The sequence below is a fragment of the Tachysurus fulvidraco genome, chromosome 11, assembly GCF_022655615.1.
Source record: "Tachysurus fulvidraco isolate hzauxx_2018 chromosome 11, HZAU_PFXX_2.0, whole genome shotgun sequence".
Taxonomy (NCBI): domain Eukaryota; kingdom Metazoa; phylum Chordata; class Actinopteri; order Siluriformes; family Bagridae; genus Tachysurus; species Tachysurus fulvidraco.
Genome location: NC_062528.1, coordinates 5,563,484 through 5,578,730, shown reverse-complemented (window position 1 = coordinate 5,578,730; position 15,247 = coordinate 5,563,484). Strand labels below are relative to the sequence as shown.

Sequence of the window (15,247 nt, the reverse complement as noted above, 5' to 3'; positions counted from 1 at the left end):
GTAAATAAATAGATGAATTAGGGTGTAAACAATCAAACAGACAGATACATAGATGTTATGGCCGAATTTAATGCTGTATACTGTATGGCTGATTTGTAGGGATAAAGATTAGACGTGAGCATAGTATTAATGCTAATTTAACAACAAAACTGAATTAGCCATGAACTTGTGGGGCCAGTGCCAACTTTAGTTTTTAAATGACCTCTACATTTAACAGTCCATCTACTTATCTCACTAAACTCCAGGCAGAGTAAGAATCAAAAAGCATATGGTATTCAGCCAATCAGTGCAGTCAAATGACTGAGCTTCTCCTTGTCTGAAAGATTGAGCACAGTGCTGGAATGAAACTAAATTAAGTGCAATTGACTCATCCTCCAGGATAGATGCAATAGGCACTTGCGGCACAGCGGAAGTTTGCTTCGACCAGGTCTGCATTAGAGGAGGTGAATGCTTTAGTGACATTTAAAAAAGCACCTTATATTTATGTCTTTTCCACTTTATGGTCTGTTCTGGTGATGATTCATCAGACTGACACACCAAAAAAGCACAATGACTGGGGCAAGAATTTTAAAAAACGAATGCTTAAAAACTTGTGAAATCATTCTTGTCTTTGTGATCATTAATATATACGTTCATGTTTGTGAGTATTCGAGTACAGTATAAATCCTATAAGGAATTAGACTATCTGTTTATATACCTGCATATTTATCTTTCTGCTCTATACACCAGTATGTAACTCCCTTCTTGCCTACATAACTATCTGATTAGTTTGCTACCTACCTACCGTTTTTTTTTTTTTTTTTTTTTTTTGCAGGGGATGGACAAGTGGATTTCGATGAATTCATGACAATACTGGGCCCCAAACTTCTGTCCTCTGAAACACGGGATGGCTTCCTTGGAAACACAATAGACAGCATATTTTGGCAGGTATGCACCGATTACTGCATACTGCTTAATGTCGTCCGATCTTATTTGTATCTTAATATGTGATATCTGAATCGTCTTATACTGTATCTGTTTATCATACTGTAAAATAACATCAAAACGTTGCATAAAGGGATCAGTGTCAGCTCATGCCATTGCTCATGCACGGAAAGTGTAGCATTCTTATGCCAAATTATGGATGTGTTAAGCAGAAGCATGCTGGGATAGCAGCCATACAGAAGAGAGGCAAGATACTGTACTGTACTGGAACTCCAGATCTGGGGCTTGATGCTATGCAGAAAGATGTGACCTTGACTGGAGGCGAAGGCAGACCTGTCAGGACATGTCCACTCTCCTCATTCCCGTAGAGGACAGAATGTCTTTCTCCACACATTCCACACTAAACTCTAAACACTTTCTAAACTCTAAATCTAAATTTGGGCTTCACATTTTAAAGCTATAAAAATTGTATTGGCAGTTTTAAAAACTAGCAGATAGCGATCTCTGTGTCTTCCTCAGTGTTAATGTATTATTTATTTAGCATATTGTGATCAGCCCTTTAAAGATGATAATAATAATAATAATAATAATAATAATAATAATAATAATAATAATAATTCAGCATTAGAATTTGTAATTAATACCTTCTGTGTTTTAGCTAAAAGGTACTAGCAAGTCATACAAAACACAGTGATTTCCACTGCGACTAAGTGCAGCGATTGACTCTCTTCTATGCGCTTCCTTGGAGGGACATCTGACTCATCTAGTCCTTGTGTTAATGGGCAGTAGAGTGTGCAGTGACTAATTGTGACTGCCTTTGAGCGCTGTCTGCTTTACCATTCAATATAAGTTCTCTGGTCATGGTGAGAACAGGGTGAGATGGCACATTCCAAGATGTAAAATAAGTCCATTTTTGGTGTCTATTTTCATGATTAAATATTTCCTTGTCCCCTACGGACGGTATCAACATTCACTGCAATACATTCTTAAACCTAGGAGTTTGCATAAGGACAAAGGGATACTCTCTTCACTTCATACAAGGTGTGTTAGATTATTAATACATGCATTTCAACCAAACATATATAATCAGAGAAGTAGACGACGACCACACGGTAAAAATTGAAATTGAATAAGCTCACCATTTATGACCTACAGTTGCTCCTACAGACACTATATGAATGCATATTAGATTCCATCAGCTTATACAGTATGAAGTACCTGAAATGGCATTTCAAATCTCTCTACGTGTCTGTCATGGGTTTATTTATTTATGTTTATTTGATAGATGGCTTCATTGCTTGCGGCCCAATTAATACCAGAATTACTGGTACCACATAAAGCTTTCCCAAATTGGTGCATTTTTTCGGTTAATTCTGCTGCACCCACAATGAATTCTCAGGACAGAATAGCTGTGAGTCATTTAGTAAGGTCTCACAAGGTCTAAGGCACTTGTAGAGGGATGTGGAATCATCCCTGAACATTTCAAATTCTTTTATATTCTTAGATTCGTACTCAATTTAATTCCGATCACAGATTTTAATAGGTTTTAATTCCAGCAAAGATTTCTGTGTTGATTTGAATGTTTTTTTTAGGACATGAGACTTTAACCTCAATCTTTATATGAGAATCTTCATCATAAATACATTAGTGACTCAGCACAATATTTTACAGTAGGTGTCAGGCACACGACACACGATTTCTAATCAGTTTTGGTGGGGCAAATTGGTGGGATACTGTCCTTTTTTTGTGATACTCTGTGGGATACTCTCATTTTTTGTTATACTCTGTGGGATACGCTTAATGGTTTGTTATGAAGCTGGTATCTACTTGCCGATTGTGACGCTCAAAAATGAAATGAAGCATGAAATGAAATTGGGCATAGAATCCTTTATTATCACCAAATATACATTGCAGCACAGTGCAATTCTTAACTTCACATATCCCAAATGAGGATGTAAGGGTCAAAGTGCAAGGGCAAGGGATGTAGAAAGGGATGTATCTGGAGCAGGAAGGGTTAAGGGCCTTGCTTAATTGCCCCAAATCTTCCAATCAACAGCCTTAACCACTTGAACACCCCCCCCCCCCCACACACACACACACACTTGAGCCAACACTTCCTTGTGTTTGGAAATGGATTAATAAAACATTTATTTAGTATCCATTTTATAAGTAAAGGTAATAATAAGTTATTGTAGTGTTGAGCAGTATTATAAATAAATAGTATTAGTACGGTGGTCTAAACCTCCTCCATTTTGCTTCTTAAAGCAAACTATAATCTGTAAAAGGTTTTGTCTATGTCACCTTCATCCTGTTTCCTATTTTGTCTTGCTTCCAAAAGGGAATTGATAAAGTAGATTCACATTTAAGTTCACTATTTATGGCATTTGGCAGATATTCTTATCCAGAGCAAATTACCGAAGTGCTTTCAAGTCTCAATATCAATAATTACATTCTAACATTGTTTCACTTGGACGTGGACTAGGTTTGTGAGATAATATAGCAAGCAATACAGACTCCCTTTGGTGTCTGGTTTCTCTGAAGATCTCTTCTAAGAGAGTTTATCTTTTTCACCTTTGTGCAATGAGGTCCAGTTGTGGTGAAGGTGTCTGTGTACTTCAGTAACCTTCATAACCTTAGGGCTATGTCTCCCAGTTGCATAATCAAACTCCTTTGAGAACAGGTCTAATGGGAGAGGAATATACAAGGAGTGATCCTAAAGCACTTTATGAAAGAGTAAGTGTGCTCTATCCAGATTAGGGTTGCTCACACCCCTGGAGCCAAGACTTGGGGTTATACCTGCAGATGAGCACCTGATGACTGGGCCACATACTTTGGTTCAGCCTAAAATATACTGATGTGGAGCTATATTGTGGGCTCAATACAGGCAGGATAAAGATTGGGAGTCCGGTGCAATGCCAGCCAGGCAGCAAGCCTTCAGTGGACAATATTAGATGACCTAGACCAGGGGTCGGCAACCCGCGGCTCCGGAGCCACGAGTGGCTCTTTCACCCCTCTGCTGCGGCTCCCTGTAGATTTGGGAAATAAATATTTAATTAAAATGTATTTTACTTTAGTTAGTTAGTTTTTCAAAAAATGTAATACTAAATTCTAAGATTATGATGCTTTTGTAACATTAAAATAAACCGTGTTTAATTTGTTTGTCGCTCAAAATATGGCTCTTTGAGTGCTTAAGGTTGCCGACCCCTGACCTAGACCTTTGCAGTGGCTTTGGGGATTGCAGTATCACTTCACTATCAGGGAAAGATTCTTTGCTTATAGGCCAGCCAGGCTCATGTGCGGATACACAACTGTGACCTTACTGTGAAAAACTGACTATCTGTGTACAGTATATGCAAGAAATGGCAGTTTTAGTATTTTGCCCAAGAGGGTTCCTGACAATGTTTCCATATTGGAGAACAGTTAAGCTTGGGTTACTGTTTGTGTTGAGTTTTGTCATGCCCCCATATCTAAATGGATTTACTCTGGGTTGAAGTTATAGTTGCAGTTAGACTCATACTAGCAAGGCTGCAGGGTAGATTAAATTAATTCATTCTGATCCATTATAAAATTTCTAGCAAAAGAAGATGTTTTTGGTAAAGACTACAAAAAAATGTCTGTAATATGTGTTTAGTTTGCAGGCTAGAAGGTCTTTGGGTTAAATCAATCTACTGATGTGGTTATGCTGTTAATTACATGCTTAGTTATCAAAGTGTTTACAACACGTTTTCGTTTAATATTCTCGGTTTATTTTATTATCTTTTATCTTGTTAACTTTGTGACCTAGCAGCCTTTTTAGAATTAAGAATCCTCACCTTCCCAGCAATTTGAAATACTACTAATTTAGTTTGACACCCTTTGTGCTATATCTTGAGAGTGGTTTATTTTAAGGTGTCATTATGATCGTCGTTGAATTGTTATGCTTTTCTTTTTATATAGAATGTCGAGAAAGCATTTTGTAGCCAAACTCAGTAAAATAAAAGCTGATATGATTGTACGTTTGATGCAGTGTGGTAGTGATTTAAAAATACAAACTGGGGTAATGTTTTCAACATTTAATCCAAATGTCAGTATGGTGTGCCCACCATAATATGTGGGTCTTGATTCCAGAATGGACAAAAGCGCTGTTCTCTCTGGATTATCAAAATGAACAGTTTCTACAGAAACAGTGTTTGAAAAGTCATTAAACCTATATAGAAATTCAGAATATGGCCCGGTCTTTAAATGCTACTTAGAGGAAACAAGTAAGCAAGCTTATTTTTTGTGGCTATGTGAAGTAGGCTAATATAAAGAATTTAATATTTGAGATTTTTATTAAATGCCTATACAATATTGATATAGGTAACAGCAATGCCCCCTCTGTGACACTTCATTTACCGCTACATACGAATTAGATCTAATGCACATTTCTTTTTCTAAATTACAAGCTTTATTTGCACAAAGTGCTTAATATGTTCCTAGTTTCAGATCAAATCTAATTTTATGTTAACAGTTGTACTAAAAAAAAACTTTGTGTATTTGGACATTTTTTATTTGGCTTGGGGAACAGGCACATTTTAAGATGTTGGAATCTCAGTGATGACTCAATCCAGCCAGCCTGTTGGTCTACTGCCTGCCCTCGGCTCTGGATTATCACATACTAACCAGGCCTGTTCTGAGACTAAGAGCTGTGCTGCACCTTACTAAGTGTGATGGATACCTTCCAACCCTGAAAGGCTAGACTTGCCCTCAAAACTACTTGAATTCTCTAAAAACTCCACAATGTTTTCAGAGTCCCACAAAGAAAACTAGCATTTCAGCAGCCATACTGTAGCCTGTTATATTAGAATGGGGCCAAAGTATAATATGGCATCCGACACCACCTTTGATAATTTATACGTGTCTTTGTAGGATCCAATCACTCCATTTGGCAGCTGGCTTCAACTAAACAATTTAGATTTGTCAGCATTTTTAACACTGCTGATAAGAATGAATGTTGTAAAATATATTGTTTGGCAAGGCTGCCCTGTGCAGGGATGTTTCCTGTAGCTAGTAGACATGTAAGCAGAATGACTGATGAGAAATTGCCAAATAGATTGAGACAGAATAGGAACAGATGCTTAGTGTGATGCTTACTACTCCTTCTCACATTAACATACTTAGACCAAAGATCAAAGATAAAAAACTGTTTCCCTGTTGTTTATTATTCTACCTGATTTCTAATAAGGGAGTGTTTGTTTTTATCTAAAGTAAAGTTAAGACAATCATGTTTCCTAAATTCATTCATTCATTCATTCATTCATTCATTCATTCATTCATTCATTCATTCATTTTCTACCGCTTATCCGAACTTCTCGGGTCACGGGGAGCCTGTGCCTATCTCAGGCGTCATCGGGCATCAAGGCAGGATACACCCTGGACAGAATGCCAACCCATCGCAGGGCACACACACACACACACACTCTCATTCACTCACACACTCACACACTACAGACAATTTTTCAGAGATGCCAATCAGCCTACCATGCATGTCTTTGGACGGGGGGAAGAAACCGGTCTACCCAGAGGAAACCCCCAAGGCACGGGGAGAACATGCAAACTTCACACACACAAGGCGGAAGTGGGAATCGAACCACCAAACCCTGGAGGTGTGAGGCAAACGTGCTAACCACTAAGCCTCCGTGCCCCCTGTTTCCTAAATTAATTTTATTTAAAAAGAAATTTTGCTTTACATCTCTCATCTTTGACCAGTAAACTTGTAACCTGTGCCTACACATATTGAACATTATATTAGGTAAAATTACGATTACCGAGTCAGCCCTTCCTCTACCTTGACATCATCGCTAAGGACCACTGTAGAATCGGTCATTGCCCATGGATTATATTTTTTGGGTGGACAATTTTCAGCACAGCAGACACTAATATGGTAGTTGGTATGGTGCTGGAATGCGTATATCACGTGCAACAAGTCCGCCTTTCACCTTGTTTACTGTAGAATAAGCTTGTGCTATATTGATTGTGATTTACCATTTATAAAATGTTCATTCTGACTTTGATCCAGTTGCCTAAAACAGATAATGAAATGGAAATGTGCATGTCATTAGGTTTACATGTAAAATACTTGATGGCATTAGCAACTCTTACTTTCATACTTTCATGGAGATCAAGTCAAGTCAAGTCAAGTCAGAATGACTCCAGTATCATCTCCACAGTTTTTAGCATATTAAAATGAAGGTTGTTTTGACTACACCAGACAGCCAGCTGTTCAACCTCTCCTCTGTATGCAGATTCATCGCCATCCTGGATAAGGCCAATGACCAAGGTGTTATCTGCAAACTTCCATTGAAATGCAGACATTTGTGTATAGAGAGAAGAGTAGTGGAGAAAGAATACAGCCCTGTGGTGCAGCAGTGTGTCACACTGGGAGGAGTAAGACAGACCCATATGCAGGATAGCTTCAAATGAATAGGGTTTAATAAATAATAAAGATAGAACAGAAATAACAGACGAAAACTAAACAGGACAAAGGACAAGGATACACTGACGTTACACTGACGACGATTCCGCTCTGCCATCAGCAGCACGGCACGGTTAAATAGACACGACAATTGACAGTACCTCCCCCTTGAGGCGCGGCTTCCGAAGCACCAAACCCGTCTTAATGACAATCCCGACGAGGTCCACGAGGGAGGACCGAGGTACATGGCGAGGTAGATGGGGAAGCAAGGTACACGGCGAGGCAGGTGGGGGGAGCAAGGCACACGGTGAGGCAGGTGGGGGGAGCAAGGCTCATGGCGAGACAGGTGGGGGGAGCAAGGCACACGGTGAGGTAGATGGGGGAAGCAAAGCACATGGCGAGGCAGGTGGGGGGAGCAGGGCACACGGTGAGGCAGGTGGGGGGGAGCAAGGCACATGGCGAGGCAGGTGGGGGGAGCAAGGCACACAGTGAGGCAGGTGGGGGAAGCAAGGCACACGGCGAGGCAGGTGGGGGGAGCAAGGCACATGGTGAGGCAGGTGGGGAGAGCAAGGCACACGACGGCGCAGCCAAAGAGGGGCGAGCAACGTTCACAGCCGAGCTGAAGGGCCGCTGAAGAGCATAAAAATATGCTCCTAATAAGCAGGTCCAGGCTGAAAGCTATCCTGCTGGGTCCGAGTTTGGGCGGAATCATTCTGTCACACAGGAAGGAGGAAGACAGACCCATATGCAGGATAGCTTCAAATGAATTTTTCTGATATGGGTGTTTAAAGTTTAGTTTGGTTTAGTTTATTAATTTATAAAGCACATTTAAAAACAACAGCCGTTGCAGCCAAAGTGCTGTACATCAAGTAAAAACAAACAAGAAAAGTGCAAAAGTAAAAACACAATCCAAAACAAACCAAAAAGAAAACACACAGAATTCTACACCTTCAAACAGAGTTAAAACATACAGAATAAAAGTGGGTTTTTAAAGCAGATTTAAACAATGAGACAGTGGTAGTGTCATGACTCAGCCTGGACTTTGGCCACGTGCATCTGTTTATGTTCTCGTCACGTGTCTACACGTCAGCTCCTCCCTGTCTACACACCTGTTTCCTATTTGACTGTGCCAAGTTGCCTTGTGCATCGCAGAATCTACTGTTGTCTTTGTCCTGTCTCTACTCCGTGTGTTGTTTCATGTCCTTTTGTTATTAAACCCTGTTGATTTGGCTATCTTGCCTTTGGGTCCGCTTCCTTACCCCGCGTCATGACAGGTAGCAGATCTTAAATGAAGAGGGAGATTGTTCCACAACTTTGGAGCTGCTGTAGCAAAACGGCGTGGCGGCTTAGTGGGTAGCATGTTCGCCTCACACCTCCAGGGTTGGGGTTTGATTCCCGCCTCCGCCTTGTGTGTGTGGAGTTTGCATGTTCTCCCCGTGCCTCGGGGGTTTCCTCCGGGTACTCTGGTTTCCTCCCCCAGTCCAAAGACATGCATGGTAGGTTGATTGGCATCTCTGGAAAATTGCCCGTAGTGTGTGAGTGTGTGTGTGTGTGCCCTGTGATGGGTTGGCACTCCGTCCAGGGTGTATCCTGCCTTGATGCCCGATGACGCCTGGGATAGGCACAGGCTCCCCGTGACCCGAGAAGTTCTCATAAGCGGTAGAAAATGAGTGAGTGAGTGAGTGAAAAAAGCTGCTTTTCACAACAGTAAAAGGACAACATAGGATCAAAAACAACACCAAGGTTTCTAATATGATCACGTACATTTGCAGACAAAGGGCAAAGCTGCTTTTTATAAGATCATCTCAACACCTCATTCATATTGGTATTTTATGACTCATGCTTTCTTAATATCTGGAATTATCATTGTTTCATAGCCATCAAATTATCTTGCCTCAGTAGGAACTGATGACTGACAGTAAAGTGTTGACTGAAAGAGCCACAGTGGTTTGATCTTTGGCTTTAAACTGGTTTGAAGCCAAGACTCTCTTTAAAGCTCCATCTCAGTGCAGGATGTTTGGAACTGATGACAGCAGACATGAAAGGCTGAAAGGGCAGCGCATTTGAAGTGAACCATTCAAGGCATTTCATCAGAGGAAAAAGATGATGATATGAGTCTTACAGTTCTCCCCATATATAACAAGACCTTTGGGTCTTGATATACTGATATAAAATAAAAGATGCTAAATTAAATTGTGTATGCAAGGACATCCAAAATATAGCAGTGCTGCTGATGTACAAAAAGTAATTACAAATATAATCATTTTAATATGTAAATTAAGATTTGTACAGTATGTGTGCTGTTATAGCTCACTCATCTTCATTGTTCACTGTGTTTGCCTTCAAGGAGCAGGAGAGCTTTCCTTACCTCAGAGTCGATAGTTCAGATGGCGGAGGTCCTTCACTATCTCCCCGGCCTTGGTCCATTTTGCAGGTGTAAAAGTGTTTTAACACCTTAAATCTCTAAGGTGGTAACGATGCTATCAGGTTGTCTTCACCAGGGCCATGGCATTTCCTGTGTGATGTGAACACCAAGGTAGCAGAAGCTGTCCACTTTATGTACAGGGTCCTGCTGATTGAGCAGGTGGTATTTTTCCTCTTCTGCTTGTACTCAAGTCCACTATCAACTTCGATGTTCAGAAGGAGGTTGATCTTCTGGCACCAGTTCTCCAGGCTTTTAATATATTCTCTGAGTAGGCTTTTTCATAGAGATCAGGACCACCACAACAAGCGTTGTCAAACTTGTCAGTGGTGGTAGAGTTGGAAGTGACCACAGTCAAATGTCTACAGTGACAACAGCAGGGGGCTCAAGAAACCTTTGTGGTCTCCAGTGCAGAGGGTGAGGGAGACATGTCTTCCCATCTACACTGCTCTGCATGTCTGAAACCTAGTCATATGTACATAATTTTGTCCAGAATAACATGTATGTGGATCATTATACCTATAAGCCTTTAAGTGTTAAATGCAAACTTTAATCTAATTTCCAAGAGATGCATATGTAATTTTTTCTTATAATCAAATCTGATATTATGTCTTGTGATTTTGAGGAAACGGCATTAGTTTCTTGGGAGGAATTCAACTGTAGAGAACAAGTGTTCCAGGCTTATTTTGATTTAGGCCTATTTATAATTTTTAATTACCATTGGCAACAATAAACGTGTTGAAGATATTGAATATTTTGGAAGATGTAGAAAGATTTTATATATTTATTAAGCAGTTTTATTATTTTTTTAAAAAAGCCCTCACAACATATATGATCTGGCCTTTATTAGTTGTGGCTGATATACAGTAGGTAATATGCCATGCAGTGACAGAGCTGAACTTTTAATAAATAAAAATCAAAAAGGGGGAAATGTGATTGCAGTGACTTTCATTGTTGCATGAGGTTGTTGGTGCCAGAAGGGATGGGTTGAATATTTCAGTATCTGCTAATCTCTGGGGACTTTCATGGAGAACAGTCTGTGTTTATCCAGTAAGGTGGAAAAACAAAAAACACATCCCATAAACAGCGTTTTTATGGGCAGAAACACCCTGATTAAAGACGTCAGAAGAAAACCTTCAAGCTCAGGAAGGCTACAGAACTCATATAACCACTGCTTGCAAGTGTGATAAGAAGAAATACATTTCCAAACATGAAATACACTGAAATTGCAACAGCCCAGGGCCACATCAGGTTCCAGTCTGTCAACAACATATAGGTATGGGATCGGCCAATACATTTTTAAAGTAAACACTTACCGGGTCAAAAAGGTACCGCTTTGGGATAATGACCAGTGCTCTGTTTATAGGGTAGTCCAGGGGTGGAGTGACTCTGGAAAAATCTAGAATTCATTGTCCTTTGTCTAGTCTAGCCATTTTCTGTGTTTTAGGTTGTTGTGCTGATTTTTTTTCTGTTTTCTGTCACATGCACTCTCTGATTGTTGATACATACATACAGCAGGCCTCCCTGGGTGAAAGACCTACCACTTAGAAACCCTACTTGTGATTGATTGATGATAGTGAGAACACCATTAGAACAGATGGTACATGGTTCTCTTATGGTAACTAATGGTGTTCTCACTATCAACAACAACCTTTGGGCCTTTAAGAGGCATAGCCTAACTAGCTGGAATCTCAGTGGGGTACCTGAGCTTACTCTTCATGAAAGGGTGAGGAGCTCTCAAGGTGAGATCCCTGGAATCTGTGGATAGGAATAGAAAAACCTCAACGGACCTTTTTACCATATTGTTAGTAAAATTTTTGAGAAAAATCAAGGAAATTTACTGAATGAATGAAACTGAGGTCTCTGTAGTCATTTAGTATTTTACCTCAAAATAATTCTTAATTTATTAATAATAATAAAATTATTTAATAATAATAATAATAATAATAATAATAATAATAATAATAATAATAATAATAATAAACAATTTAATGATTATTCTGTTATTTTAATATAATATTTTTACTATCATTGTCCTGGAGGCATACAAATTAATCCCATTGTCAAGATGTATTGATAATTGTGTAATAAAGGTGTTATAAGAGCAGTAAAGATACGAACCTTTTCTGCTTCTACAATGGTTTCCCAGGATTAATTAAATAGTTAAAAATGCTGTCCATGACATTGTAGCTCCAGACACCCTAAAAATACACCCTTGGATTCTTCATTCTTCACATGAGATTCTCATAAATAATGCTTTATACATTATTCATGCTCATTCTCTTGCACAGAGCTTCCTTCCGTTCATCATTTTTTTAAACCAATAAATGTAACATTACATAAAAACTCCACTTTGTAACTGTTGGGGAAATGCTAAGGTTATGTAAATCCTTCTCACTGTTCCTGATTCTAAAATCAGCTTGCGGATATGAGATTTGAAACATCACATTGAGGTTTTTTTTATAGGGAAAAGCTGAAGAACAAACAGGCCTATCATTCATTTCTTTTATTATTTTTCAGGAGAAATAATCACTGGAACATATGCCTTGTTTGTTTTCTGTTTATCCGAGTGCCAGAAAACTTGATTAGGTTTCCAAAGTAAAAATACAATAAAAAAAATACCTGACTCAGTAATTTGTTCTTTGGAATTCAGAGACTCCTTATGCTGCAAAATTATGATCCCTGTAATCTCCATTCTGTTCCTGGACTTTGACCAGTTAAATTAAATAATGAATTCGGCTTGAATAGAAACGTTCATGTTCAAGTGTTCAGGTTGCCAATGACACAGTTGCATTTTTTGCAGTCTTGCATAACCTAAGTTTGAAAGTTAATGAAGTTTGTAATCTCTTAACAGTTTGATTTTTACATTTCCAACATCCAAGCTTTTGCTTAACAGCCTTCAAACCATTGACAAGAGCAACATGGTGATGGTAAATGCAAACACTGCAGCCTTTCAGCCTTTATATATATATATATATATTATGACTGCATTGGCATCTGTTGGGTTACAACTGAACACTGTGACATGGCATAGCAGTATGCTTGTGTTTGTGATTTTCTGGTGTCAGTATGTTGGATAAGACATGTCTGCAGTTTGGACTATTAAAATGGCTGAAGGATGCAGTGACTCACCTTCTCTATAAAGACTGCAGTCTCAGTGGGCATACACCGACATGCAGTGACTGACACCTCACTCTCCAGCTCATGACAGCAGAGGGCTAATTGTGCTATGGGGGCGTTAGAAAAAAAAAAGGCTAGAATGAAAAAAAAATCTTTGTAAAACATGCCCTGAATATGAATGTAAAACGTCATTGCAGAAACTGGCTTATGATGCAGACTGCTGCTGCCTTATTTAATATGGTCTAATCCATTTCAGACAATCACATCAGATGAGTCTTACTAAATGCTGTGAAGCTGGACCAGTATGAAAACAACATCCAACTGTTAGATATTTACCTTTTAAACAACCAAAAGAACAGGAGCCCAGGAATTTTCTTTCTTTAAAGAAACATTGACTTGTTTGGCAAACGATATTTCTATTGCTAAATAAGTTTACACCCACCCATGTGTTCAAGGCAGCAATATACAGAATGAGCATTATGTATGCAAAACGTGCACTACAGAGAGATCAATAGATGTGAAATATTACACATTTAGGCTACATACTGTAGCTAATATTAACCTTAGTTGTTGACTGGATTATTAAAGGATTATTTGTGCCAGCTCGACAACTCTTGATCCAGGAAACAGCTCCCTTTAAGAGGAGAAACAAAACAGTAAAATCTGTGAAATTCTAGCACAACACAGACCAAATAAAGGAACATATTAGTTCTTCATGAGGCCTCCTGGTGGTCCAGCAGCAGGATCCCGAGCTCTCATTGCGGCCCAGGTCCAATTCCCGGGCAGGGACCTTATCCAGCCACTGAAGAGTTAACTCTCAGTGCTGGTCCCAAGCCCGGATCAAATGGAAGGGCATCCAGCTTAAAATCTGCTCCAAATCTAATATGCGGACTATGTGATCCGCTATGGGGACTCCGAACAAGGAACAGCCAAAAAAAAAAGTACAGTCCCTCACATTTTTGTAAATATTGTATTATATCTTTTCATGTGACAACACTGAAGAAATGTCACTCTGCTACAATATAAAGTAGTGAGTGTACAGCTTGTATAACAGTGTAAATTTCCTGTCCCCTCAAAATAACTCAACACACGGCCATTAATGTCTAAACGGCTGGCCACAAAAGTGAGTACACCTCTAAGTGGAAATGTCCAAACAGTACATGTAGGTTCCCTCAATGAACTGTAGCTCCCCAGTGCGAGCAGAACCCATGCAGCGCCAGACCATGACACTCCCACCACCATGCTTGTCTGTAGGCGAGACACACTTGTCTTTGTACTCCTCACCTGGTTTCTGCCACACAAACATGACACCTTCTGAACCAAATAAGTTTATGTTGGTCTCATCATACCACAAGACGTAGTTCCAGTAATCCACATCCTTAGTCTGCTTGTCTTCAGCAAACTGTTTGCGAGCTTTCTTGTGCATCATCTTTAGAAGAGGCTTCCTTCTGGGACGACAGCCATGAAGACCAATTTGAAGCAGTGTGCGGCGTACGGTCTGAGCACTGAGAGGCTGATCACCATCCCTTCAACCTCTGCAGCAATGCTGGCAGCATTCACATATTCATTCATTCATTCATTTTCTACCGCTTATCTGAACTTCTCGGGTCATGGGGAGCCTCATTGGACGCTCATCTCGGGCGTCATTGGACATCGAGGCAGGATACACCCTGGACAGAGTGCCAACCCATCACAGGGCACAAGCATTCACATATTGAATTCACATATTCTATTTCCCAAACACAATCGCTACATATGACGCTGACCACAGGCACACTCCTTCTTTGGTGGACCATGGTAAGGCCTGTTCTGAGTGAAACCTGTCCTGTTAAACCATTGTATGGTCTTGGCCAACGTGCTGCAGCTCAGTTTCAGGGTCTTGCCAATCTTCTTATAGCCCACACCATCTTTATGTAGAGCAACAATTCTTTTTTTCAGATTCTCAGAGAGAGTGAGAGAGATAATACCAAATTTAACACACCTGCTCCCCATTCACACCTGAGACATTGTAACACTAATGAATCACATGACACCGGGGAGAGAAAATGACTAATTGGGCCCAATTTGCCCTTTTGAAGGGACAGCACATTTACACTGTTATACAAGCTGTACACTCACTACTTAGTACCTCAGGAGCTCCTGCTTGCTTAATTCCACACGACTATAAACTGTTGTAGAAATGACACTGTTAACATTTGCATTATTTATTGTCCAGTGTCACCCAAATGAGGATGAGGTTCCTGTCAAGGTTTCTTCTTCATATCATCTCCCCTCCCTACAAAATAATAATTTTTTATCCTTATTTACAAAGTTAGCTTATGCCATGGGGGGCACGGTGGCTTAGTGGT

The 15,247-nt window shown here is 39.8% G+C and overlaps 1 protein-coding gene across 2 annotated transcripts in view; it reads left to right on the top strand.

The window, feature by feature from the left end:
• Nucleotides 1-15,247, top strand: part of caln1 (calneuron 1) — a 54,141-nt gene that overhangs the window by 19,305 nt on the left and 19,589 nt on the right. For both annotated transcript variants that reach the window (XM_027136603.2, XM_027136594.2), the window contains exon 4: nucleotides 815-927. In XM_027136603.2, coding sequence (XP_026992404.1) covers nucleotides 815-927 — 113 coding nt within the window. The remainder of the gene's footprint in view (nucleotides 1-814; nucleotides 928-15,247) is intronic.